This window comes from Dromaius novaehollandiae, chromosome 4 (assembly GCF_036370855.1).
Source record: "Dromaius novaehollandiae isolate bDroNov1 chromosome 4, bDroNov1.hap1, whole genome shotgun sequence".
Classification (NCBI taxonomy): Eukaryota; Metazoa; Chordata; class Aves; order Casuariiformes; family Dromaiidae; genus Dromaius; species Dromaius novaehollandiae.
This window is the reverse complement of record NC_088101.1, coordinates 79,785,104-79,813,013: the sequence shown is the minus strand read 5'-3', so window position 1 is coordinate 79,813,013 and position 27,910 is coordinate 79,785,104. Positions and strand designations below refer to the sequence as shown.

The 27,910-nt window shown below is 40.2% G+C and overlaps 2 protein-coding genes across 8 annotated transcripts; both read right to left on the bottom strand.

Moving 5' to 3' along the window:
* Positions 1-425: 425 nt before the first annotated feature.
* Positions 426-14,189, bottom strand: LOC112990783 (histone RNA hairpin-binding protein-like). Of its 7 annotated transcripts, none has more exons than XM_064511551.1 (11): positions 14,056-14,189; positions 10,454-10,558; positions 9,529-9,660; positions 8,260-8,409; positions 7,276-7,413; positions 6,463-6,579; positions 5,198-5,305; positions 4,679-4,789; positions 4,237-4,350; positions 3,225-3,416; positions 426-2,256 (listed from the first exon to the last, which is right to left on the bottom strand). In XM_064511551.1, the coding sequence occupies exons 1-9, from the start codon at positions 14,094-14,096 to the stop codon at positions 4,245-4,247; spliced, it is 1,008 nt and encodes a 335-aa protein (XP_064367621.1). In that variant the 5' UTR covers positions 14,097-14,189; the 3' UTR covers positions 426-2,256; positions 3,225-3,416; positions 4,237-4,244. The 7 variants fall into 7 exon arrangements, with proteins under 7 accessions (XP_064367621.1, XP_064367622.1, XP_064367623.1 ...); XM_064511552.1 differs by having other exon boundaries at positions 3,225-3,401; XM_064511553.1 differs by having other exon boundaries at positions 7,276-7,410.
* An 803-nt stretch (positions 14,190-14,992) lies between these two features.
* On the bottom strand, positions 14,993-25,936 carry TMEM129 (transmembrane protein 129, E3 ubiquitin ligase). The gene is made up of 4 exons (XM_026112738.2): positions 25,536-25,936; positions 24,674-25,148; positions 21,567-21,726; positions 14,993-19,315 (listed from the first exon to the last, which is right to left on the bottom strand). The coding sequence occupies exons 1-4, from the start codon at positions 25,738-25,740 to the stop codon at positions 19,067-19,069; spliced, it is 1,089 nt and encodes a 362-aa protein (XP_025968523.1). The 5' UTR covers positions 25,741-25,936; the 3' UTR covers positions 14,993-19,066.
* Positions 25,937-27,910: the final 1,974 nt, after the last annotated feature.

Below are 27,910 nucleotides of genomic sequence, written 5' to 3'. Positions count from 1 at the left end.
TAGTTAAAAGAAAACCTGCCAAACTACAAATCCTATGAATTTATGTCTGTAACTCCCCTGCATGCCCCATCCATCATAGGTAAAAGCCTAAGGGCTCTGACAACTGAGCTTAGGTAAATATTTTCTTAGCAGTCTATTACTCCCAAGTGTCAGGTCCATCTTCTCCCAGAGGACACCCTTCTTACTGCAGAATGGGTGCTAGGGCCTCAGCTGCTCCATTTCACTAGGTTACAATGCACTGAACATGTATTTTGACATCTCGTCATGCATTCAAACTGTTATACTGCAGACTCCCTTCAAGAGTAAGGCTCTTAGTAAGACTAACAGTACTAACAGGAATTAAAACATTAGTATCCCAGTACATTCTAAATAAATGTTAGTTTTAAAAACTTTAGTTCTTTTGCCAATATGCCAGACAATATGCCAAAGATTTAAAACATTTCTTTATTTACAAACATCATACAACACATGGAAACATGCACACTGGAACTACAAGGCTCTACATATTACTTTTTAAGAGGTGCTGTACAGATCTGTTCCTTGTATACACACATTCCATGCTCTGAAGTCTTTGTGGCACACAAGTGAGCCACCGCTGTGCTGCCACACTACTGAACACGATGCCTAGGCGAGGTTGGACAAGTGCCGAGAGCTGCAGGAAGTGTCTAGGATAGAAGTCACCAAACTGCAGGCAGTTCTCACCCTCACAATGCATTAGCTGACTTGACTTTCAGTCAGAGGCCTTGCTCTCCTACTGTGTTTGTGTAAGCAGAGCACACACAGCAAAAAGGATATTCTTACTATTGAGTGGTACCTGTAAGTAGGGCTAACGTTTCTGTTAGAGCAGTAGCACACATTCCCCCCCCTAAATACTCAGAAATTTTGATCTTCCTTGGGAACTGTCAAATCTGTGCTGGTTAACTGCAGTCATGAATTTCTGCACGTATGGCAGTCCTTGGTGAAGGCGAGCTACCGCTCCTGCATGCTGCAACAGTGTTTTATATAGTGTTGTTTTCTTCATGTGTTGGACGATTCGTAACATGTCTGGAAACCCACACCATCACAGCAGTTCTTCAAAACTCACTTGGAAAAGGTCTGAGCAACACAAGTAGAAGTTATGTTTTGGGAGACACCGGGAGTAGTTTCTCAGGAAGCAACTTGCTTTGACCTCAACAGTGTAACAGTCTTTTGGCCCTTGGGTACACTGCTGGTCCCACAGCAAGACCGCTGTGTGTTGTCACTGGCGCTGCTACAGCTTCTGCAGTGGTCTTGCAAGGAGACAAAGTGCAGCAATGGCAAAGCTAAATTACTGCAATGAGAATTCCCAGTGTTAACAGACATTCCTGTTTTAGTACATTCTACATTAAGAAAAACAAAAAAAAAAATAAGGACTGTAAAAGTTTCTTGTAACACATGAATCTAGTCTAAACTCCACTGTAGCCAGAGCACTCACTTTGAGCATCTGAGCACAATGCTAGAAAGATAAGATGAGGGTGCCCATAGTAGCCCTCAGCCAGGACACCCCACACCCAGGAGCAGTTACCTGCTCCAAGCCTGCAAACAGTGCTGCTTTCCTTTATGTCTGTAGCAACAGCATCTACTGAATTCATCCTCCCCTACTTTTGGCAGCAGCTTGGCCCTCTGGCTGTAACAGGCATAAAAGTAAAATCCAGGTACTCAAGCTGTGCTGCTGTTAAGTCACTCATCCCCTCAAAGAGATGGGGTTGATTTTGATAAACCTTTCATTTTCTCTTGTCTCACTACGATTAGGCAGATGCTACCTTAATATACATTATCTGAGAATGGAAAATAAACCAACTGGATGAACACCCCATCCAAAATGTAGTAGTAGTTTGTCTTCAACAATTGGACAAAAAGGTGGAATTATCTACATTCTTCTGAAGCAGTTCTTCAGGCTGGATATATAATTCTGGTCCAGTGCAGGAAAAAGGGCTTAACTCCTTGGTTTAAGAGTTGCCATTCTTCACTCCAACTCAATATTGGACCAATACACCAGCATAACGTTAGTGCACTGTAAGTAGCATGATCTCCAAATGGCAACAGCAGGATCCAAAAACTGAAGTAGCCTGTACAATATGACACACACAGCATCTGCCAACTCAGATGAAGCAGAAACATTCTCACAAAAGCTTTAGGGAATGTCCATCATCTTAGCCCAGGCTTAATGAAATCCAAAGTTTTACATTTGGGGCAAAGCTTGCAGAAGCCTATCCATCCTTAAAGCTCTAGAGAAACCTAAAAAAAAAAAAAAAAAAAAAAAAAAAAAAAAAAAAAAAAAGTAGACATAACAGGCTGTTATAAATGTGATATATCTAGACATTAACAGCAAAAAACTCCATTACATTACTGACTTAAACCACAGTGTTACAGTAGTAGCAGATGGAAGAGAGCACTGGATGTGGTGAACTTAAAGCACAGTATAAAAGACAAAGCTGTATTGTCCATACTTCAGGAAGTGTTACGGATATTAGGAACATTTTGAGAACAAAACTTATTGTAAAAACAAGAGCATTACATAAAACTGATGCTGGTAAAGTATGTGTCAAAGAAAAAATGAAGTACTTGAGCCTTTCCCAACTCCTCACATCACCTTCACCTAAATACGGTTACTAATGCACAAAATACATTTTCTCTCAATTGCAATTAACACATTTTTGTCAGATCACAAGTGTTCTGCTCATGAAGTTTTTCCCTCCCCTTTAAAAAAGCAAACAGATACATTCAGAATGACAAGATGTTTAACAGCCACATTTCTTTTTCCTGCCCAAGACTAAGAATCCAATTAGAAATTGGATGTTAGCAAATAGGCGTGGGCTTTTCCATCACGTAATCCACAAGTTGGTTTTCAAGCAGCATTCAGTTTCCTCAGATAAGTCAAAAAGTTCCTGCCATTTGAGAGTTAGAGTTTGTCACACCTGAAAACAAAGGTCAAAGGAATTGTCTCTCTCTAATTATTGATCTTTGCATCCCAGGAAATCTATGTTTTGCTCCACAGAGAAGCTATTAAATTCACTCTCTACATTCAACTTGTCACAAAGATAGCTTTCCAATTGGAATGAGTGATTGCACCCACTGAATATATACACTCCTTATTAGAACCTTATGTAGAACAAAGCAGACTGCAAAGCAGATAAGTATCAACACACTACCCAAAAGGCTAGAAAGGCTCTCCGAACTGTGATGTAGAGGCATGCTGCTTTTACCTGCACATTTCACCTTCTGCTGATTACACATATGCTGACTGTAAATCTCTTCCTCTTTCAGTGCAGAAGTTACGAGGCTGCACCAGTCTTCCAAGGTTTGATTTGCTGATCCCAGAATATATCCCTATCCTTCAAATCATTGTGTCACAGGAGAAAAATCTTTCTTCTTTGATACTTCTATACAAAGAAAGACTAGATATTTTCAAATATTGAATTAGCAATTTAAAAAACCCATGAACTATGTAATCTTATTCACCATAATAAAGAATTTAGTTTAAAATCATATCAATGAAGTCAACAGAAAAACTGCTATTAATGCAAGTTTTTGGTAAAGTCCTAACTGCTTTTTCCTTTTATTCCCAGTAGAATTTGGCAAAACTTATCTAGTATAATACTAGTTCTGTGCCAAATTCTTAATCGGCTTTATTATAAAAAATATTCTGAGAGGACTGTTAAAAAGACATGCATACCATACCCGCAATAGTTTACAGTCTGCAAACAGATCAACAAAGACTTAATTGAATCACATAAAAGATTATCTTTGTTAATAAAGGCTGTTTGACTCAAGATACTATCCATCCTACTAATGCACTACAGGAGTCTACAGCCCAAAATAAATTTTTATTTGAATACTACTGCTGCAAATGCAGAGCTGTGACTTTACCACAAAACATTAAGAGGCAGAAAAGCTGCTCTTGAAATAGCTTTCAAAAAAAAAAAAAAAAAAAAAAAAAAAAAAAAAAGGCACTTTTTAATTGTATTATAAGATAACAAATATTATGCTTTCTGGTTGAACAGATAAACATTTCAGTTGACTAAGTCAGAAGTATTACATCTTTAATTAGGTACTACATTAAAGACAAGATAATGGGAGGAAATACTAATCATAAAATAAAGGAATAAAAAGAGAAACTCTGATCTGCTTGAACTGAACAGCTGGATGCTGTTGAACAAGATTGCATATGGGCTACTGAAACAAAATAGGTAAAATAAGTACACATTATGAACTAACCTTGCAGTTTAGATTTTTTTCCTTATTATTTCATCTTCAACGCCTGCACTTCGCAATCCCTTCTCAGTGTATTCTGACTGATGTCCTTCCAATAAACTGCTGCAAAGTTTAAGCCTACAAATAAGAAGCATATTCCCTTTTTGTATCTCTACTTCCATTCAAAACTAAGTGGTTGACTTTATTATGATAACCTTTTTATACAAAATATAGTTACAAGCTGCTATTTAACACTGACTGTCTTTCATAATGCTGCCTATGGTTTGCAATGACAGAACATCAAGGACAAAGCTTTACCACACAACAAATACTGGCCAAAACATCTCTAAAAAGAGCAGTAGAGATACATATTCCTAATAAGACTTTGGCTTGAAATACAGCAATAAGACAACACACTTCTAACCTAATATGTAAAAAAAGCCCTTGATACACAGGCTTTTTATACCTCTCTAGCCTGCAGTCTGAGTCTCTACATGTTTTGCTGTCCTGCAGAAGGCTGGATTTTTTCTGTTTCTGATTGTTCCATCCCAAAGAACAACTGGCTGGAACCTGGTCACTGCATAAAAACAAATAACCACCTCTGTAGTCAGCTACAAAACAGCTTCATCTCTGAGGAGACAAAGACAAGAAATTTTCAGGTGCTAGGCTTAGCAAGTAAGAAGCAATTAACAATCACTGGGAACAACAGCTTTCCCTAAGACAAAAAAAAAAAAAAAAAAAGGGTGAAAGCAGCTCAGCATTTTGCAAGATTAGCTAATAGTGGAAGCAGCAGAAAGGAATACAAGGGAGTCAGACTGAGACCAGCCAAGTCAAGGAACAAAAATAACCAAACAAACCATATGCTGCAGTAAGTGGGGGGGGGAGGCAGGACTAAGGAAAACAGTGAAGGAAAGGGTAGGTTAAAAAAGCCAAGGGCAGCTTCACAGCACAAGCAATAAAAAAAGATTATTATTATGGTATTTACCTTGTTACTTCTATATCATGTTGTACTGTCATTATTTCATCATTTTCACCTGAGGTTCCCCACTCTGAACATTTTGAAAAAGCCTCCTGATGTCCTGATTCAGTAAGACTAGAAAGAAAGCAAAAAGGTCTAAAACTACGGAGCTTTTTGTTCCTCTTAATTCTGCTGAGGATATGGGAGCTAAGTAAGGAGAGAGGAGGAGGGGAAAAAAAAAAAAATCACACCTGTATAAGTATTTTCACTAAGGTTCTTAACAAAAGGCTACTATTCCCCCAAAATCCTAAACCACTGTTCCAGTTTTCTTTGTGGTTTTGACAACACTATGTATAAATTGTGCCTCTCTTCTACATAGCCAGCCCATCATTTCCCATTTACAAGGTGACTTTTTATGCAGGAGCTAGGAAAAAGAAAAAAAAATAAGGAAATATGATTAAAAACAATAAGTGGAAGAGTAGTTTAATTCCTAAGCAACTTTGAATAAAGAAGGTGTTAGCCTGAAAAACTCTGAAACATTCTGACATCAAAAATGGGAAACAGACGGGTTTTGGAGATCATTAATCTCACTTTGCCCCATCCCAGATGGGTGACCTATTCTTCGTTGTTCCAGCAAGCATTTTTTCCCATGACACCTTTCATAAGGCAGGGAAAAGCGCAGCCAAAAATACACAGAGTTTCCCCTTTCACATCCCTTAATGAATACATATTTTCCATAACACCTGTAGTAAATGTAACATGGTAATAGTTAAAGAGGCAGTGAGTTTCAGTATTCACTGACAGACTGATAAGTGCACAGGCTCTTCTGTGGAGCTCTATTCCTTTACCATGACATTCATCTACTTGTATATACTCTGTATGCCAAAAGGCAAAATGCAGTGCATGTAAGAGGTGTTACAAGTACCTCAAAATCCTTATATGAAATAACTATGACAGAGCCCAAACAATTTCATAATTACAAGCTCTGAGGAGAAATCACATTCCATTACAAATCAAGGACAAGATATTAACGTTGCTTAATTCTACACATAAAATATAATGCATCTGTCCTAAAATAACCTGTGCTGTATCTTCTGACACTAGATTTTCTTCACCTTTGCAAACATCTGTCACCACGGTTATTTTGGCATGATTTCCTTTCCTCATTAGGATGCAAATACGTTTAGATTAAATTAACAAATAGGAGAGAGGGAGAGGGGATAAATTTCAGTCATATTCCAAAAGCCAGTTCATAGTGTGAATGGATCTCCATACACAGAATCCTTTCATACCCTTCCAGCGTGTGGTACATATGCACATAATGGTTTTTGCCCTTTGAGCCCGTAGAGGAGTCAGGATTATTTCGTTTTCTGCGTTTCCATACTGGAGAAGAATCAGGAGAACAGGGACTGCAAAAATAAGACAAGGATTTTACATACAAAGCATTCTTCCATCATCTGTATTTAAATTCATATCACAGTTCTGCAAAATAAGGACACATGCAACACAAGAAGAGTTTTCTCCCTAAAGCAAGACATACAAGTTACAGCAAAAGGAACACCTAAGAAAATGGTTCAAATTTTGTAACCGCTTGACTGTATTCTGAAAACTGAATCAAGTCGTAATTGCCAGTGAAACTCCATTGAGCTTGGAAGCAGAGCCATTTCCAGCCCCACAGGCATAGCCCAGATCAAGACATCTCAGTAGACAGAATTGCATGAGATGCTTCACTGTCACTCTCCGTGCTGTTCTGCACACAGAGAGAACGCTCTTCATTTGGGATTGTCAGTCTTGCTTCTGAAAAAGATATCCTATTTTCAGCATTTGCCAACTTTGGTTAGAGACACCTCAGTATTCCACACTGCATAAACAGACAAGCAGTACATTTCCTTTTTCTTCTGTTAATCACGCAAATCTGCAATGCTGGTACTTTTTCACATTCAATGTCTTGTACCACAGATGGATTACGTTCAACAGTGCAAGTGCCAAATGGGGAGACAGAGCAATAACCGCTCCTTCATTAAACACTTCTCACAGAAAAATGATACTAGCAATGTGCACTGAATTATTTCAGTTAATAACAAAACTTTATTTCTATTTCATACCTCTCTGGTGCATAGTCTGTCTGTTCGCATTGATCTTCACATTCACTTCTCTTCTGCTTTTCATCAAATACCGGGCAGCCAGAGTCATCCTGATCTTTGTAGACCCATTCTTGGGAACTACCTGAAGGTTCCGTACTACTAAAAAGAGAGAAAAAAAAAATCAAGATTTAAAGTACTATCCATCTAGCTTATCACTCCCAGCAGAATAGAGTTAAGCTGCAGTAGTTAATAGTTCATCTCATATGATACCCAGATGATGCAAACAATCACAGCCTCCACCACGGAGGACAGCACAACTAAAGCTATTGACACAATACAGTTACGGTGCTAAGAGAATTCCATTCACTCTTCTCCTCCCAATTTACTATTCTCAACCTTGTTAAATATTAGGTGTTAGTTATTCAACCTAGCCCTGTTACAGAAATTCAAAGTTTTTGAAAGATTAAAAAAAGTCTTTCCAACTTGAATACAGTTGCCACGATCTTCTGGAGAACACGTAAAGTCTCTCCAATCTTAAACTTTGAATTCTCAACAGATCATTATTACAGGAGCAGGGTGGTTCTGCTGACATCAGAAAGAAGTACCCACTGTCTAACCATAGGGAAGATGGAAAGGTTATGAAGACCAAGGAACAGCAATCAACAAGTTTCCACTTATTGCTACCCCTTCCTAGAAAAATAATTTTATCTTGTGTTGACCAGGGCAAACATGCAGGAAAAAGAATGTACGACTGCAGACAGACCACATGCTTTCCTCCCTAAATTCACTGGAAGTGAATTTAGACTAAACATTAGGAAAATTTTGAAGACTAACAGAATTCGAAGGAGGAAACAAGGAACTAGAGGAGACTGAATGGGACTCCTGCTTCTGAGCCTGAGACCAATTCCCTCACTTGCTCCCAGTAAGGAATGCTCTAGAGGAAATACAGAGGCCAGCTGTGAATCTGTGCAACAGATGAGTGCTGACTAATTCACTCATACACACACTGGCTGCAGATCCCAGGTTTCTTCTTCCGGAGGATCCCAGGCATGCAGCGCTATCTTCCACAGCCTGATCTGCTGGTCCCAGGATCTACGGCTGTACTTCTTAAATTTGTTGGGAGTTCTAGGATGAACTCCTGGTATTCGTTGATTCCTGAAAAACAAACAAACAAACAAACAATAAACCCACCCCACACAGTAACATTTATATTTAATATAAATATTTATTTTCTTCCAAAAAATCCTCAGTCCATCAGATTAAGCAAGCATCAATGGACTATTAAATAAAATACTCCTATGTTAATAGCTTAATTGAAATAGGTATCTTCTAAAACATTGTCAGAAACAAACCACATGAACAACAACTAACAATAACATACTGAGTCAGACCAGAGGTCCATCCAGCCCAGCAGTCTGACAGTTGCCAAAAGCAGATGCCTATTGCCTAAGGACAAATATGAAACAGGGGAAGCACACAGGATACTCTTTCAACTCTCCCCGCCTCCAACTATTTCTATCTCAGATTTCCTGAGTCAGATGTAGTTTCTTTGTATTTAGTATCCTCAGTGAATTTTTCTTCTACAGTTGTTCATGAATTATTACAGTGGAGACTGTACACTTCTGAATAGCATTTGTCCTTTGGGAATACAGATTTTAAAAACAAACTACCCACACCCTCCGGGTAATATGCAAACAATTGAGTAAATGCTATGCCTTTTCACTAAATCTGCAATGGGCAAATGATGAATCCTTATAGTTCTGAAGCAAGCAGAGAGCTGACTGAAAAAACCTAAATGTAAGTACTACCACTCTCAGACTCTGTGAAGGTGGAATGACAGAGAACAGAAAATATCCATGGTTTGATTTCAGTTAGTAACTGATTAATCACTGAAAACTAGTTGCCCTTACCTATACTTAAATGAAAAGCTTTATTCAATCCTCACTCAAAACTGCCACTTCCCAACACGAATTAACTTTATATTGGTCTAGCAACACAGTTACCAGAAACTCCACAGGGAACTGACCAATAAAGAATTTATTTAAAGCATGCTTGCTGCTGACAACAAGAGTACTCAAGGGTCATGTTTAGCTTTAAATTTACTCCAGTGTAGAAAATCCTTGGCAACCCTTTGACAAAAACAATTATGATTCAGGTTTTATCCTTTTATTGTCATTATTATTCTAAGAGAACTAAAGCTGTACTCTGATCTACACATACATCAGGAACAAGTAACTATTTACTTGGAAACTTGCAACGCGCAGTGCAACTTACTTTGGAACTTCTTTAATGTATCTGTCATATGCAAGGGTGTTCTTTCCAAAATTGATCTGTTTTTGCCTTCTCCTTAGAACCACCTCATCGGTTTCCCTTTCCACTGGATTAGGGGAATCGTTTGAAACGGAACTTAAAAATAAAAGTTAGAATCAAGTTAGTAGCTTCACAGTAAGTTATGTACACGCATACTCTAGAACTGCATATACTCTGATAGACAGCAGTGACTCGTTCGCAGAGGTGACAGTGATGCTAACCAAATGAACCACTAGAACAGATCAGGCTTTTCAAGTTTATGTAATTACTCAGGTTTGTACTAAGCTAACATGTATCTGAGGGTACCAATAGTACAGCTGCCTTACTAGAAGTTTATGGCTAGTTCTGTAATAAGGAAAGAAAATGGTAGACGATTCTTGCATACTTGTAACAACCTTCTAATATTAAAAAAAAAAAAAGCAAACAAAAAAAACTCAAAAAACCAAACTTAATACAACAGAAATGGATAATATAAAGGAGGCTAGCTTGAACGATCTTATAGCCATTTCTCTCTTTAAGACTAGAATGTTGCTTTTCATTTTTCCTTTCACTGTCCAGTATTTCTCTTATGTAAAGTTGTAATGAATATGCAATTTAACCTGAAAAGAAAGAGAATCTGAAAGGATCGCACAAACACCTTTTAAGATAAGAACTTCTCTGTGCTATTCTCGCCTTCAAGTTTCCTTCAGGCTTGAAATGAAACAGTTTGGCCAGTTTAATGGTGAGAAATCCAGCGTATGACGGAGAGAGAGGCCAAGATTTAGGATACCATCACCTCCCTTGCCTGAGGCGCTTCAAATCTTCATTAATGCATGTAAAGTAGTTGGAGATCATCAGATGGCTGTTGCTAAAAATCAAAGCACCTATTTAATAATTACGCAATACTCACTTTGTCATTTTCTTATTTGATGTCCTCATTATTTTGCTTTGTTCGATTCCACTTCCCCAGTCTGAGCAAGTTGAAAGAGGCTTAGAATCTTCTGATATTGTAGAGCTGGAAAATAATTAGATTTCTATATGAACATTTGTTGCTCATAAGTTGTTATTTAACTGACAGGAACTCCAACATTGTCAAATGCAGCTTTGTAAATCAAGATAATATAGTCTAGCAAGTTACCACCCTCCGCAACTGTAACACCAACTGGCCATGGCCAATGGCTTCTACTCCATTTCACTATACAGTCAGATTAAAATATCTCAGCCTAAGTCACCTTCAGCACTGACATAAGATAACAATCAGTTTTACTTTGCAGGGAAAGAAAGTGATCATGAAGTTAATTTCATACCAGAGCCATAGAGCTGATAACCTCTAAAATATTCCCAGCTCAACCAATGTGAATACTTCTCTCTATTACACTGAGGATTTTCCAATACCTCAGTTCTATCGAAGAGCACAATACATGAAATTAACCGAGCTCAAAATCAGTCTAAACACTGCTGTCAGTGATGAACAAAATACATTGTAAAGGACAGCAGAGATGCCTAAGAAATAGAAGAGTGTCCATTGTATGAGCAGAACCAACATTTTGTCAGACACCAGCAACACTTCATACCTTCCCAAAATATAATTTCAAGGATGTATGCTCTGTTGTGTAAAACAAAAAATGGAGCCAGGAAGCTCCTACTTTAATAACCATCTGGATCCCTAATATTCTGAGTAAAGAAAAACTCATCAGGTTCCTCATTAACTATCAAAAAGTGGATAATGCTGTAATATTCCGCAGTGGTGAGAACTTTTCTTTCCACAAAGTTAGTCCAATTCTTTTGATGTTAATGCCTCAACATTTAACATAAAATAATACAGATGTAGTTTTAGTTTACAATCTCACTCTACCTCAAATGTTTCATACCAACAGCTGAAGTTACCATCCATGCTGCTGGTGTCATTTTAATACTACGCAACACAAAGATTCAACACAGAAAAGGAACACAACTATTCAGCAAAAAAAATAAATAAAAAATGCTACTAGCACATCTAGTTTGACTTACTGTCATAACGTATCGCTAATACTTTTTAATGATAACTTTAAAGACATAGGGACACCTCCTGAATACAAGATTATTTTTCTCAACCTCTTCAAAAGATCTAGTTATTAACTGAAGCAGTATCAAAGAGGCCACCAGAGATCATAACCCTCCTATAATGTAATACTCACACATGAGTATATATATACACACACATATATTATGTATATAATATATGTATACACACACACACACAAAAATCGCGTGCCATCAGTAAAATATCTTCATCAAATATTCATCATCTTCTCTTACTTTTGTTCTGGTCAGTTGTTTGCAAATATCCAAACACTCATTAGTTTTTTTACTTCCTGCCAGACAGCAAGATACCTATCTCCACCAATTCCTCACCTGAGGCCTGCACTCTAGACTATCCAAAGAAAAGCAAAATACTCTTAAAACAATCTACCTATAAAGTTTGATCTCATCTCAAGTTGTCCTCAGTAAGGGACTGCAAAGAAAATAAGTATTTACTAAAAACTAGGGGACGGCTGAATAGATTGAGCATACTGACAGAGGAAGAGACAAACATCATGGTTTGTCCACACACAGATAAATATGCATCAACAAAGCAGAAAAGTTACCAGCATATTTTTTCAAGGGACACTTTCTACCAATACAAAAGATTTTAGCAACAAAGAATTTCTAATTGCTTTCTCAGTATATAATACACAGTTATTCCCTTTCATACAGAATACTTGATAATTTTATGACATGAATTTCAATTAGCCAAACCTGTATGGTCTACTCTTACACAACAAGGATATCATTTGCTAACTCTATGCTCCATATTATTACAAAACTTTTCACTTAACCATATCCAAAGTTTTGCTGGATTCCTAAATAAAAAAGTTACTTCACAGTAAAGTGAAAATTTAAACAAACTCCATATTTATTCCTTATCTCTCCACCCAGCAACCTAAATGTCTAGATGGATATTCATCAAACACCAAAGAATCTGAACGATTCCAGTTTCTGCATTTCTGCTCCGGGAAGCAGCAGTGTGGAGGCTGTACAGAACTAAAACAGTAATTTTCATTTGTGACCTAGTCATTGGTCATCTAGTGACCTAGTCACTGAACATCACCTAATCAAAACAAATATGACAACCCATCTATTATCACTTGTCATTACAAAACACTGATTAGTTTGGCTTACTGATACATGATTTGCATCAGCTTACTCAGGAAACACTAACTCAGTACAGGTTCAGCCAATTCATCCGCTGAGAAAAGGTGTTTGACTATTGCAATTAAGATAGCTGAACTTTACTCTGTTAACAAAAAAAGTTATCCTTCCTCTATTTGCAATCAAAAAGGGGAAAAAAAAACAACTGAGAGCCTTCAGCAGTGTTTACAGAACTGCTGACATGCAACGTCCCTAGACTGTCCTCCAGTAGCAGTGCGTTAGTTTACATATACACACACCATCCCATTCAGCACTGAACTTTTAGAAAAGGCAAACATACAGGAAGGTTACTTCAACACAGAAAACTGCATGTCTAATAGGAAAGAAGTAGGTCAAATGTTCAAGGAGAAACACTTTTAGACAGGAAATTTCTCACCAGAGACTGCTGTGAAGTCCTTACAAGTAAATACAGGTGAAGGAGCTAGAGTGGGGCACTTGCAAATGCCGCAAGGTCGGTCAAGGATTACTTAAGAACGAGGAGTTACATTTTCCTTGGCTTCCTCCTCAGTTTTGGCCCTTTTGGTTTCTTAGTTTCTATGAGATGCTAGGTTATTAAACAAAATGCCTTCAGCTCTTGCTAAACACAAGACCTGGCTTCTAGGCTGACAGCCACACCTGCAGGCCTGCCACCGGCCCCGGAGAGGATGATCCTCTCCCGAGGGCACCACACGGCAAACGCACTGCTTTGAGCGATGGACCCTGCAATCGCAAGCTCCCCGCTTTCTGAAGCCAACAAGAGCGGGAGCAAAAGCAGGATTTGGTCACTTTAATCCTGGATTAACAGCTTCTGCTTCCTTACTCCTTCTCCACCCCGCATTCGTGCCCCTCTGGGAGCTTCCCGTGCCCAGGCAGCTACTGCTGCACGATGCAGTTTAACCCCGGTCACGGACGCAAGCAGCACTTAACAGAAGGACGCTCCTAGCACGGCCGCCTCTCAGAAGCGCTGTACAGGCAAAACCTCGCCCCGTCCTCGCGCCCGCCGAGCCGCGCCGGGCGGCAGCGAACCGCGGCACCCGCTGGGCCTCCACTGCGACCCCATCGCAAAAGCCAGGAGGGAGGCGCTAACCAAAACCGACGCCTTTTCGCTAAATAACGCCCACGCTGCCCTATTCCTCCCCTGGAGGCGTCCGCAGAGCACCGGCCCCTCCCCCACGGCAGCGGGCCCAGGCGTCCCGGGAGCAGCGCGGCCACACCCCTGCCCCGCCCTGAGGGAGCAACGACGACCCCCCGCGCCACTGCCTTCCCCCTCTCCCTCCCTCCCGTCGCAGCAGCAACCCCCACCTGCGCAGCCCCGCGGCGCGGCGCGGCTGCCCGCGCAACATGGTCGCGGCGGGCGGCGCCGAACATGGCTGCGCCCCGCCGCCGCCGCCGTCGTCGCGACCCCGCGCGCAGGCGCAGCCGGGCCTCCCCGCTGACGCAGCCGGCCCGCCCCGTGAGCAGCGCGCATGAGCGGGTCGCCTGCCGGCGGGAGTGTGCGCAGGCGCCGGGGCTGTGCGCATGCGCAGAGCGGCCCATTGGGCGGTGGCATGGCGGTGGGGGGAGGGAGTGCGCAGCACCTGGGAGCGCTCGGGTGCCTCAGGGAGTGCGGGGACGTGGCTAAAGAGCCGATCAGCTCCTACAGAGGGACCGTCGTGCCCTCCCGCAGTGGCCTCCCTCATCGGACAAGGATTCAGATTTAGGCCGGGTTAGTTTCCAGCTAGGTGAAGGAGCTGATGGGCCCCGCGATGCACCACTTTAACGGGCTGCACCGTGCGTGCCTGCTGCCTGGGACACTTAACATCTCTGAGCAACGCCGCGATATAAATTTGGGTTTGTTTGTGGTTTTGAGGGATCATCACCGCAATATGCAGGTGCTTCTTAGATAAGAAAGATTTCTGGTAATTCCTCCACTGAGTTAATGGGATCCTGTGTCCTTTCCTCAGCCCACCTAATTATGGAAAGGGGTTTTTTTGAGGTATATACATAGATTTTTCATGATTTTTTCAGATTTTCATGAAATTTTCAAATTTACTTCATTTATGCATCCCCTTTGCATTCAGATTATAGTAGGAAAACTTAACAAGGAATTGTCAGGTGCTCCTTTAGGAGAATTTAAGTCCTACTTTGTATTGACTTACACTGAACTAACACACCGTATACAGATGAGTCAGCCTGATTTCCACCCATACAATATCTTGACTGTAAAAATAAATTAAAAATGAAAACCAAAAGTCTTACATACAATCAATTGTACTTTTATTCAGACAGTTTTAAAATGAACTACATGTATTCATTAAGCCTTTTGCTTAAAGGCTATCTAAATAAAAATCAGTTTTAAAATAGATAACTATCTGGGTAAAAAAACCACCCCACCAATACCAAACCCTGCAGTATATCTTTGGAAGAAAGTGCCTCATAATGTATGTCAGAGCTTGAATATTCATTGCTCCTTAAATACCTAAAAAAACCCATCCCTCTTCGGAAGTGGCACTCAGAACTTAAGAAGGTCGATGGTGTGTTACTCAGGTTTAGACTGACCGGACTGGTACATAGCTGCTGTCTACAGAGCTTCAATACAATAAAAATACTTACACTGAAGTGATCACATAACAACCAGGTATCCTGGTTTTGAGTTATGGCAAGCCTCATTATAACAAGCATAGATTTGGTAAGATTCAAAATATATCCTGGTTGGATAAAATGCCTTTCATGGGCCAACAAATTATGCTTGGCAAAAATTGACAAGTAACACATTTTGCCAATATTATCTGGAATGCTGCAATTCCAGAAATAACACAGCAGTGGCAATGATACATATAGCTGTAGCCCTTGTTTTCAGAAACACTTGTTAAGCTGCAGTGCATATGGAAATTTGGGCTATGTATGTATACATACATATGGGGTATTTATACTGACACTGTGCATCCATAAACAGATTGTCTTATGGTAATGTCATTAAATTTACATTTAAATGATATACTTCAGTATACTAATATTGCCTATCTACAAGTCAGTGATGTGGAAAAGCATGCACACAACTGAAAAAAACAACTTTAAATCATTAAGAGTTCAAGAAATTATTATCCTTTAAGTAAATATTTTATCCCATCACATTACGTGTTTCATTTTCTCTTACAGAAGTGCTGTAAAGAGAAATATTCTAAACATTTTATGTTTATGAAGCATATCATGATCAGTTGGGAGGCAATGTATTTCTTTTTCCTGCAAGCAGTGACTTCCCCTACAAACAGCCATACATACATGTGTGGTTTTTTAGGAATGATGATTTGAAGTTATGAAGACAAACACCTATTGTTACATTAATTTCATGTTCAGTGAATTATGCAAGACAAATACGATACAAGATTACCTATGCAGTGAGAATGACAGTTTCTCCTTCTATTATCTGTAAGAATAGCTCATATGGATTTTTAACAAGTTGGTTCTGTAACACAGCCTTTAAGAAGCTCACAAACCTTAGAGGCATGCCAGACTACTTTGAGAATTTGAACTTGAGAAAATACTTGTTTTGGGAATATAAGCCAGGCACCATTATTAATATAAATCATCTTCTTATTTTGGTAATTATTACTAAAGTCTTCTAAGAGGCACTTCTGTGGACAGAGCACTACCATGAAAAGATGCAAGAGTATTATACATTTATGAATACTACTTTGTTATACTGTCATTGGCAAAAGAACTAAGATGAATAAAAGCAAAGTTCCACTGAAATGAAAACTTCTAATCAATTCAAAGATCGATTTCTTTAAAGAACATGACTGCACAAGCAATTGGCAGACTAAAGCTCTTACTACATGAGATACTGTTGCAATTAACCCATTTTTCTTATATAAAAACATCTGCAACTACATGTGTCTATAATCTAAGGTTCTCAAGGCCTTTACAATTTAAGCTTCAAACATCTTAACAATAAATGGATATATTTATTCCAAACAGGAAAAGAGATGTAGGAATTGAATGAGTGTCAGTGGCAGAGCCACAAGTCCATAATCCTACCATACCTTCTGCAACTACTTCAAGGACCACATTCCTTATGTTTGTGCCACATTATGTAAACTCCAGAAGTAGTACAAAATCCTTATTTGTAAAGGCTACCATATAGTGAGGAGGTGCACATCAGATGACACCACCTGGCCCAGTTAGAATCTACCACAGATTAAAAAATAAATAAATACTGCAGAGAGAGAGCATTTCAAAATTACAAATAACTTTCCCACAAAAATACTTGAAAATATTTTAAATTCAATCACTGAGCAGTGCCCTGATTTTTATTAATTTTCAGACTTGACAACAAATTTGTCTGAAATTCAAGGACTCAATTTTATCCTATTCAAATGAAGATGAACATGTCACTTAAGGTGTATGTGGGAAAGAGAGACAAATCCATACTGCAAGTCTAAGTGTCAAATTTTCACTCCAAAATAAGCAGTAATGAAAAACAGGAAAAAAAATCAACCTTATTAATAGGTAGTACAAACAATTGCATAGTAAAGATTGTATATGTAACAACTAAAATATGCTCAAGTGATTAGTGTCCTTAAACCCAAGCAGTCTGGCCTTTTAAGTGCATATTAGAAAATACATACACATATATAGAATATATAAATTATAGGTCAGTTCTCATATGATGCTGCCAAATCTATATTTGAGTCTTTATCCAAAATGTGACTTGCAGCCACATATGTAACCATTTCCTGGTTTGTCTGGCTCTAAGTGCAGTTTGGTGTTTTCACCATGTAACCTATAGCTAGGCTGAAACTTTAATGAAATATTTCATTGTTGCGCTTCCACTACTTGTGCCATTTTTAATGTCCTGTTACCTATTTCTGCTCAAAGCAGTCTTGCGTATCCTGGTAATTAAGACTTTTTCAATTAATCGCTGGCCTGTCATCTGTACTAGCGACTTATCAGTTAAGATCCTTGTTATTATATGAGTGGGAAATATTACGGCCTTGATTCTCACAGACCAAAGCATGAAAACATTCATTTCTCTAGCTATTTGTCCCGCCTCTCTGCCAGAGGTTACTACCCCTCTAAGATGGGCAACCCAGGCAAACAAATACCTGCATCTCAGTCACTACAGTGTGTAGTTCAGTGTATGAACTCAAACACACATTCTCCAGCAGCTTAAACCTTTTTACCAGGCAGTACGCTATATAATTATTCATTGAAGGGTGTGACGGACAGCTGGGACACTAAGCACTGCATTTAGGTCCAGGAGTGGAGCTCTCAGAAATTTATGAAAAATGCTTTTACTTTACAAATTACTCTGAGGCAGACCACATTAAGAAATGTGCAGCAGTACCCTACTAATGCTAAAACAGTGACCACTGCTTAAGATCAGTCTCTGAAGTGCAAGAATGAAAAACTTTCATTAATGATGGTCATTCTTGGGACATCTAGCAATGGCAACTTATACCTATCTAATCCTGGCATCTCTTTTAGTGGAAAGGTTATCCCTTAGAAAAGCTTACAGGCTTTGAAATAGCTGAGCATTCGTTCTGAATATTTAAACAGTTCAAATGTTTGCTGTACTCCCTTCAAATGTAAAACAAACAAACCTCCATCACATGAAGAGCGTTGAAACCCTAAGCAATGTAGCTTCCAGGAACATTTAACTACAACAGTGTCTATGCACAGCATCAGCAGCGTAGGTAAACAGGGTACATTTCTTCTGTTGTTTGAAATAAATATATCCATTAAAGAACAAGGCAGAGACAGATTAATGAAATAAAAGGTCCCTGCAGGAGTTGTACATCTTTAGGGATTAAATTCCTTAGTCTGTTGTAACCAACCCCCTTTTTAAGTGAACGGGACCAGCAGAAGAAACACAGCTGGTATACTCATTTGGTGAACACTTGCAAAGATGAACATGAACATTACCAATGGATCAAAGAATAATAAAAGTATCAATGAAATCTAATCAAAGCCATTTTCTCAGTTAGCCCTTTACTAAAGAATCAAAATACCAATGTTAAAACTTGAAAAGCGAATAGTACCTAAAACACTGATGGGATACCCTTATTCCATCCAAGACATAAGAAAGCAAAAGGAGGGGGAGAGGGGGGGTTCCAGAACTGGTATATTTGGTGAATAAAAAACAAGGATAAAGGTAAAAGTGGAGAGGAACTGAAAAGATGATGGGCTCCTATTTTCAAGGCTGTCAAAGAAAGCTCTGGAGTTTGCACCCATGTAGAACATGAAGTGTAAGAACAAACCTAACAGACCTTTTAGTCAAGCCCACTACGAAATACATTTGAATTTTAAAAGTTAAAAAATACCAAAATATTATTCATCGTATTATACAAACATCTAAAATGCAAAATTTGGCTCGGCAAGTTGGACAAGGCACTTGGCTTGACAGCCAGGTCTCTGGGTGCTGCTGATCCTGCCGGCTGGCAAACCATTTGCCCATGCAGGTGAGGCACCACATAGGACGACAGTAGCATTGCTGGCATTCTCCTTCGTTTGGCTCTTGGCAGTTCTTGATGAGCTTGATATTTGCGTTAGTCTGCATGCACCCTATGCACGGCTCCAGTTCCTAAAGGAGGAGGAGAATGTCAAAACTCTGAACTGCACAGAATGGCTTATTTTACTGCTTTTCAAAGGCTCTTAGAAAATTATCTCCACACGAGCTTGGCAGGCTGAGTTGGGCAGAGCCTCAAGGCAGAACTGCCCCACCAAAAGGTATCAAATGCTTCCAATCTCCAGAGCCCTGTTTTATAGGAACACAAACTAACAAATGAGAACAAAGTAACTCTTTAAACAGAGAAAATCCATAACTGCTGCATGAGGACAGATTAAACAAATGACTGAAAGCAAACTTCCCGTATCTGTCTGGAGGGCTCCATCTGTTTCCAGAACACAGCAGCCAGGACAAGCTAAGCAAGCAGCCATCTTTACCATTCAGACATGCTCTTTTTCACAAAACATACAATACACAGTAAGGAAAAACAAAGCAAACAGTTCTTACTGCTTGTTACAGCAAGTTTTCTTCCTATCTTCCTTCTGTGTAAATAGAAGACATAAATAACAGGGAAAGTCTGCGCTCTACTGAAATCAATGGGTGCTTGTCTTCAAAGACCAGAAATGTATGTAATTTTCTCGAAAGTTACTGGAATAACTGATGTTTCCACAAAATTAATTATATCACATGAACTTGCAGTTGCATACAGGGAAACCATTTTGCTAATTAATAAATAGTAATTCACATTTCCTATGGGTCATCCAGCCAAAGCTCTCCAAGAACTTTGTACAAAGTTCAAGACAGCATACTGAACAGGCAAGGAGACCTGAAAGCTCTGAGAAAGGAACCTAACGATATCTATTTTTATACTTATAAAATGGAGATACTCATAAACCATTTGCCTTGTAAAGGTGTTTTAGGGGCATAAATTAAAAAATACTAAGGTGCTTACTAGTATTTACAATAAAACTATCCTCACAGCAACTGCACAGCTACGGAAAGTGATGCTGTTGATTGAAGACAGCACCAAGGTCACAAATTAGCTCTCCTTTGTGGTCTGTACGTCCCCTTTCCATGCTGTCTCTCCCTTTGTCAGCTGAAGTGTCTGTTCAACCAAATGGTCAGCTTCACTGTGGAAGGGATCCAGATGAAAACTAGCCTTCTTTCTTTGCCTCTTTTCACTTGGATCATTCCCTCCAATCAGGTTCACTGTGGACAAACTCCTCTCAACACAGGGAAGAGAGTACAAGAAGCAGGACTGGTTCTTTCAGAAGCTGTCTCAGCTTCTGGCTTGTGAAAATAGAGGCCTATTTTAGGTTGTAGGCAGGAAAAGCTCCAGTATTGAAAGGTTAACTAACTTTTTAAGCTTACTCATGGAGCTTCAGAATAGGGGAAGATACCATATTGTATTTTTAATCTCCACATCATAGTTTTGCTATTTATCACTCTGTATCAATCCAAAATTCAGTACTAAGTTTATACTTAAGTATGTCACAAATTAAAAACCTTTGCAAGAAAGCAACTTTCTCAAATAGTATCTTTTTTTTTTTTCCCCCCTTTTCAAGCTGAACATCTCTTTTCACTACTTACTGGTTCTGCAGTCAGGATGCACAACCAAGCTATGAGCAAACATATCTGATCCAGCTATATTTTAGCTGTTCATGTAACCATATAGTGAAGACACCATATAAGCTGCACGGGACTGCCTGCAATATGAGGTGCTCGCTCCATCAGCTAGAACATCTGCAACAACCTCACTGCAAGGTCACCAGAGCTAGTTCAATACACTGAACAGTGATCTAGTCACACTTCTGACTGCAGCACAAATATTATAATGACCAGGTCTCTGAATATTACTTGGGGAAGTATTCTATGTCCTTATTTACAATTAAAGCAAGCCCCAATTAAGAATTATTAATCTATTACAGGAAAAGATCCAGCAAAACCTGGCTTTCTAGAAAAGCAAGCTGTAATGGAGCAAACTGCCTAAAGCACAGTAACAACAACTGTTACTCTAGCTCCGCATAAACTTTCTGGAAATGTAACTTTATTATTTCCACATGTCTCAGGTAAAAGGTTTATAGAAATTATTATAGGAACTTTTTTCCACTACATTATCTCTCATTTCTCAAATATTTAATGCTCACAGTATAGTTAGTTTCCTAGTAGGAGGAACAGAAAAAGCAGCCAGATCTACATTTATTACATGTTTACTGAAATGGAAGGTGAGCCATAAGCAAATACAGTTGCCAGACACAGTAATCACAGGCTCACCTATACTGAAAAGCAGAATTATGACAGCCTTGCATGGAAGAAAAAGTCTCACCTGGTTGCTTGGAACAGAGTATGTCTGGTTAATTTCCACCACAGATATAAAAGTTTCTAGAAATAAATCACTGAGGCTTTGATGGATCACAACATTAGCTGCATTGCTGATAGGAGCACGGAGCTTTTCACGGAGCTCCCCATACTCCGTGGAGTTCAACCTGAAGAAGAGATGGAACAAAAGATTACCTTGATTATGCCTCATTCAGTATATTACAAAGGTTAACATCAGAAAAGTGAATCTCCGGAAAAGCCATTGAGGTTGGTGGGTATTGGTCAGAATAAATGCACAGCATTTTGTTTTCTTTTGCGTTTTAGGGTGGTTTTTTGGTTAAACAATAAAAAAAAAATATATACATTTTATTATACTTTCTCACAGGTGAACAAAAACATGAAATCCCACATTTATTCTAGTTTTAATTCTTCTGACAGGCACATATGGAGACAGATGTTTAAAACTGGCTTCCATTTTAGCATGCTCACTTTAAAGCACTTCTCATCTCTTTCCTCCCTACTCTGGAGCTTGGCAACAGGGTCCCACTAATTCAAATAAAGTCACATATACATATTTCTGAAAATCAGCGCCAAAACGTCTCATGAGAGACTTCCAGATACAGACATCCCAAAACCATGAGATCTTTTTCAAAGTACAGTCCTTTAACACCTATGAAAGGGTGCAAACAGAGCTTTTATAGTGGCATTCTGGAACAGGATAGATGTAACTTAGACAAAAGAACATGCTGTCCTCCTGCCTCAACCTCAACCTGCAGATAGTAAGTTCAAGCTTTACGCCCAGCCCATCTTTCATAGCTGTGTCAAACTGCCAACAGAAGAAACCAGAGATTAGTTAAAACACCATATGAAAATAAAGTTAGGCTTTTAAAGTAATTAGCTTAAACAAAAGAAATACAGGTACATAAATCATAAAGAAACTGTAAAATACTGCATATTTTCTGTCCACCTTGTTTATGCCTATTTATACTATGTCTAAATTCTAGTTTCTAAACTCCTGAGGACAGAGACTATTCTTATACCATACATAGCATATGTCACATATGTAGATAGAGTAAATATAAATATCAGAAGAATGTCAATCAGTATCAAGTTTCTGTACTTTTATGATACAATTATACATAAAAAATGAAATTTTACAAAGGCTACAAACAGCTCCTGGATGGGACCTACAATTTGATTTGAGGCAGTTTTCATACTATGTCGTTTCTGCTGCAGTAAATGTCTCTTAAGTGATGCCCACAGACTACCTGTGGCACATGAGGCCTTGTACAGACCCTCCAATGAGACATTTCTGTTGTTATTGACCATTTTTTAACAAAACAGTCCTGAACTGCAGATTCAGGACTCCCCAGCTTGATGTTTCCACTCATTAAACAGCTTTCATGAAGGAGCCCTGGGAACACTGCCCTGAAATTCCTCATTCTTCCTACCACCAACTCAGTTCCCTGAGGAACAGATACAGTACAATGCAATGCTGGCTTAGCTTCAGCTCCAGATGCTCTCCATTGTTTTAAGCGCTACAGGATAATACTGTTGTTTGCTAACAGATACTATCCCTGCAAATAACAAAGACCTTTGTATCCAGAGGAAGAACTTGCACTGAACACAGAGAGGAACACGGCCTGTCTCCACAAAGACACTTTCATAAAGATTACACCGTATCTAATTCTGATTCTGGAAATAGACAACAATCCTACACCCTTAGAAAGGGAATTTTGTCCTAGTGCACTTTTCTTAAATCCTGTATCCCTGCATTCTAGTAGAGATTTGCTATTTCTGACAAGTCTTATTACAAGAACTTTTAAACACTCTTCTTGGTACTGTTTTGTTTAAGAACAAAAGGAAAATTCTGGTTTAGGGATTCCCCTCCCCCCCCCCCCAAAAGGAACTGCTAAGTCAGTCCTGATTTTCTCAGCTTTATCACTCTGGCACTGAAGCACTCACAGAAAATCATTAGTTGTTTAGTAATTATTTGGTCACCACTTTCACAATTCTACAAAAATCTCTTCTCTTATTATTCTGTCATGCTTACCTTAACTCTCATTCTGAGCTCTGTTCACCTGGATCTAACACAATCATCTCAACAGCTTCCTCATGCTTGCCAGGACCCCTCTGTTCACCTAAAAGTTTGGTAATCTGCTTACTTTTAACTACCTCTAAATGCATGCTGCTGTCATCTGTTAAGAAGAGTTAATTCTTACACGAACTGCTGCTTTTCCCTCAAACCCTGTAAAACTCCATAAGTCTGATCTCCTTCAAATTGTGACCACTCTAAGTGCAGAAAAAGCTGAGCAGATACTGCTGTTGGTATAGAAAAACTCAAATTGTTATGAATTATTAAAGTAGACCTGACTGTATTTGCTATTCTGGGACAAATTTTGTCTAATATTTAAAACTTAATATGTTAGTAATACCAACAGCCTAATGCATGACATACGACTTCAGAGCAAACACGCTCAAATACCTTTTCAAATTTATAGTTTCAGAGCAAGGCTTTGTGTACTCCTTTTAATGACACAACAACATGAAGATATTAGCATCATTCTAACCAAGAGCGTTTGTGGTAAGTTTCTGCAGAACTTGTATTCTTGTAAAGCTACATAGTCTGCTAAAACAAACAAACAGCCAGCATGAGCCCATGGAAAACAAGCACTAACAATTCACAGCACATTTTCCATGATTTACAACTACTAGGATACACAAATTAAAAGTGAACCTAAATTACTTCCTTGCTTCACCTTAAGTGCAATTGGTTTGCAGTAAGTCAGTGAGAACTATTTCAAGCAGGGACTAAATTATAAGTCTCAAGCAGCAAGAGGGAAAAAGAAGTCATGGATGAGCAATGGCCAGTTTTACAAAAATCATTATTTTTTTTCCCCAAAAAATTGGGAGACCAAAGATTTTCCATTTCTTTCCTGTTCTCCATCTTTCACCCAAGTTTTTCCAGTTACCTCCTCCTACCTCTACCACAATCCCTAGAAACCCTAGAAGACAAAACCCTAGAAGTCTTCAGATCTCCCAAACAGCACTCTGTTAACATCATTAAATAGTATATATATATAAAACACAATGGTGTAGCATATTTTGTTTTACCGAATATCAAATGCCTTCACATAGGGATTAATACTGGCAACACGGATGGTGAGGAACTGCACAGGCATATTTGAGTCTGGTGAGAGTTCATGCTGTGTGGAGTCTGTAACCATTAAATGAATGTCCTGCTGCTGGGCAACATGTAAGCAGTAGGTGGTCACTTTAATCACCCATGTGTCTGTAACAATAACCCGCGCTCCTGGGGCTCCAGTAGCAAATTTGTCAATTCTCCTGAATTCCAGATTGATGGAAGAAGCTACTGCCCTCCAACCCGACTGCGGGAGGGCATGAACAGCAAGTGTCCGAGCTAACGGATGATTATTCCAACCTTTCCGTGACCAGTAATACGCCAGGGCACTGGTGACTGCTGGGAGGAGAACGGCGAAAAAGAAGAAAGTTTTCCATCCTTTTGGAGCCAGGTAAAAAAACCAAAGATGTTTTTCCGGTGCAGCAAAGCACATACCAAGGTAATATCCTGCAAGGAAAAAGATTTACTTTCAGAAAACAAGTACACATATAAACGCGTATCCCTTAGTCTTGTAGTTAACCTAACCGGTAAGCTCACCTCCAAATCTGTTCTATTTCTGGTCGGTAACTCCAATTCCAAGCCTCTTGGCCTAAGCAATTTGATGCAAGTCCTAACCTGTCAGATGTCACTTACTTTTACCAGAATTGCATCGCTAAAGGGAGCCGATTTGAACTTCCTGGTTAAACAAAATATCATGGCTTTGTGCGTACATGCACTCCAGTGCAGCCAACTAGTTTCAAAGCTTAAAAAGAGCGTGTATTACACACCGCAGGCAGCCGCACCTGCGCGGGGGGAGAGGGGGCCCCGAGCCGCAGCCTCCCCGCCGGGCCTCACCGAGGGGCAGCAGGGAGTGCGCCAGCAGCGTGCCGGTGCTGCGCCGCAGGTGGTACTGCACGAAGGCCGCGTCCTCGCTGCCCAGCCAGGCGGCCAGCAGGCTCTGCACCGTCAGCCCCGCCGAGCGGACCTCGTCGGGCGGGAAGACGAAGCAGACGGCGAACACCACGTAGGCCAGCGTGAAGGTCACAGCCGGGCTCTCCATGCTGCGCCGCCAGGCCCGGCCCGCCGCCACCCGGCCCGTCGTTGCCGTTGTCGTTGTCGTTGTCGCTGCCGCCACCGCCGCGCGGCTCCCTGGGAGCTGTAGTTCCCGCTCCGTGAGGGGCAGCCCGCCAACGGCCGTTACGGGCTGCGCTGCGCATGCGTCGCCGCGCGGCTCCCTGGGAGCGGTAGTTCTCGCTCGGTGAGGGGGAGCACGTCCCGCACTGCCAACGGCCGTTACGAGCCGCTCTGCGCATGCGCCGCCGCGCGGCTGCCTGGGAGCGGTACTTTCCTCTCCGTGAGGGGGAGCCCGCCCCGGCCCGCCAACGGCCGTTACGGGCCGCACTGCGCATGCGCCGCTGCCCCGCCACGGCTTCCCCTGAGAGGCGGCCGGCCGTAGGAGTGCGGCTCGCAGGCCTGGCAAAAGGAGCGGATTCTGGTTCTAAACTTAAAAATCCTCTGTGGTGTTGAGTAACATCCGTCTGAAGTAGGCAAGTGGCTGTTGGGTCCCCTAAGGCCCTGGAAAAGCTTCTTTTGGGGTTTCTTGGTGTATTTTATGTAATATTTTCCTTAGAGAAGGATCAGGAGAGAGACTTAAGATCTTAACGGTCTTAAAGTGATTAGAGAGCTTTTAAGGTATGTTTGTATGCTCCCGCACACAGTAAAGGTGGCGGCCAGACTGTGCTCTCCGGTTACTAAAGAAACAAATAATAACTACAAGCATCAGTGTTTGTCCTAAAAAACAACCCCCACACCCACCAGCACTCTGTAATAAATAACCATGAACTGTAACATTTTCCTATTCTCGAAAAAGGAGGAAGTTGCATAATTGCAGAAGGATGGCAGAGAAAACATCATGCAATGTTATAATCTACTACTCGTAGCAACATGAAATAGAAATAAATAGGTAAATGGAGACCATTGTGAAATCTTATGCTGGCAGATGGTTGAAGTGGTGGTGTTGATGGGGATCAGATTTCGTGGTGGTTTAGTGATTCTTGTATAAGATTGTTTTGTCAAGAAAATTGTATTTGGATTGCATGCTTTGCATTTCACTGCAAAACACTTCATTGTTACCAGCTTTATTAGTTCAACAGCCATTTCATTGTTACTGCCTAATGACTCAACTCTAAAAACTTTTTATTTCTGGAATGGAACATGACATTTAATAATTAATAATAAAATGTTGTGAGGCAGCAAATTTTCTTTCTGTGGTTTCATTCACAAGACAATGCAATGTTGTGGATAGTTTGGGGCTACAGGGGACTGACAGGTTTTCTCTTGGGAGGGGGGAAAGAGGCAAAATGGTCTTAACAGCTACATGTGCAGAAGTCCTGAGGACAGTGGAAGTTCATGTGGATTTATTTATCAATATGGATCTCTGAACAGAACGAAAATTTAAATGTGGACCTTACTCTTCTAAAAATTTTCCAGTTTCTAACCTGATCCAAATTCATCTCCGTATAGGTAGGATTCACTGTCTCTACAGAGTCCTCATGGTATCAACAATATTTTATGCAGGAGTGCTCTTTCTTGGGGTGCTCTGGTTTTACCTAGATGGGCCACTTTTTACAAAGTCTCGTCCGTAGCCCCAAACCCTGGATTTCTTCACAGCAGACATCTATGAGGGGGATAATGGAGTTCCCTTCTGAAGTTCTTGCCCTGTTTTCCTTTGCGTGGAAATCAGGGTGTGTGAGAACGGGTCCATGCCCACCTGGCTTTCCCCCAGCAAGAAGTAGGGCCACAGCTGGGCCTATATCCAGGATGTGCACCAGGGTGCATAAAAATCCATATGGGCCTTTAGTGTTTCATCTCTGCCTTCTTAACTTCACTCCTTTCAGTGCCCAAATCCCTCCTGCCCTATCAGTTTAGTTTCCTAAATTTTCCCCCTAGGGCTGGATTACTTTACCTTGGGATTTACAGATGCAACTCTCCATCCTAAAAAGATTCTTTACATAAGTAAGTGCTCTGTGGTCCGATCTTAGACTATGAGTAAAAGCACAAAGACTTCACGCAGTTCCTTCCTGAATAACGTACTGTTCAGTGACCAGTAATTCCGTGCTTGGATGAAGAGTGTCACTGTCACAGCACTTCGCAAATGCCAAAGGTTGTGAGTGGCCTCTTTGCTTGCACAAAGACTTACACACATCCCAACGTGCACAAAGGCCGCGAGA

Excerpts from the sequence above, each read along its gene's own strand:
- TMEM129 (XM_026112738.2), bottom strand. The coding sequence starts at position 25,740 with ATGGAGAGCCCGGCTGTGACCTTCACGCTGGCCTACGTGGTGTTCGCC. Across the intron at positions 25,149-25,535 it reads GCACTCCCTGCTGCCCCTCG|GATATTACCTTGGTATGTGC; the intron begins GTGAGGCCCGGC and ends TTTTCCTTGCAG. Across the intron at positions 21,727-24,673 it reads GTGAAGGCATTTGATATTCG|GTTGAACTCCACGGAGTATG; the intron begins GTAAAACAAAAT and ends TCTCTTCTTCAG.
- LOC112990783 (XM_064511551.1), bottom strand. The coding sequence starts at position 14,096 with ATGTTGCGCGGGCAGCCGCGCCGCGCCGCGGGGCTGCGCAG. Across the intron at positions 8,410-9,528 it reads TACATTAAAGAAGTTCCAAA|GAATCAACGAATACCAGGAG; the intron begins GTAAGTTGCACT and ends TTTGTTTTTCAG. Across the intron at positions 4,790-5,197 it reads CATGATATAGAAGTAACAAG|TGACCAGGTTCCAGCCAGTT; the intron begins GTAAATACCATA and ends GTTTTTATGCAG.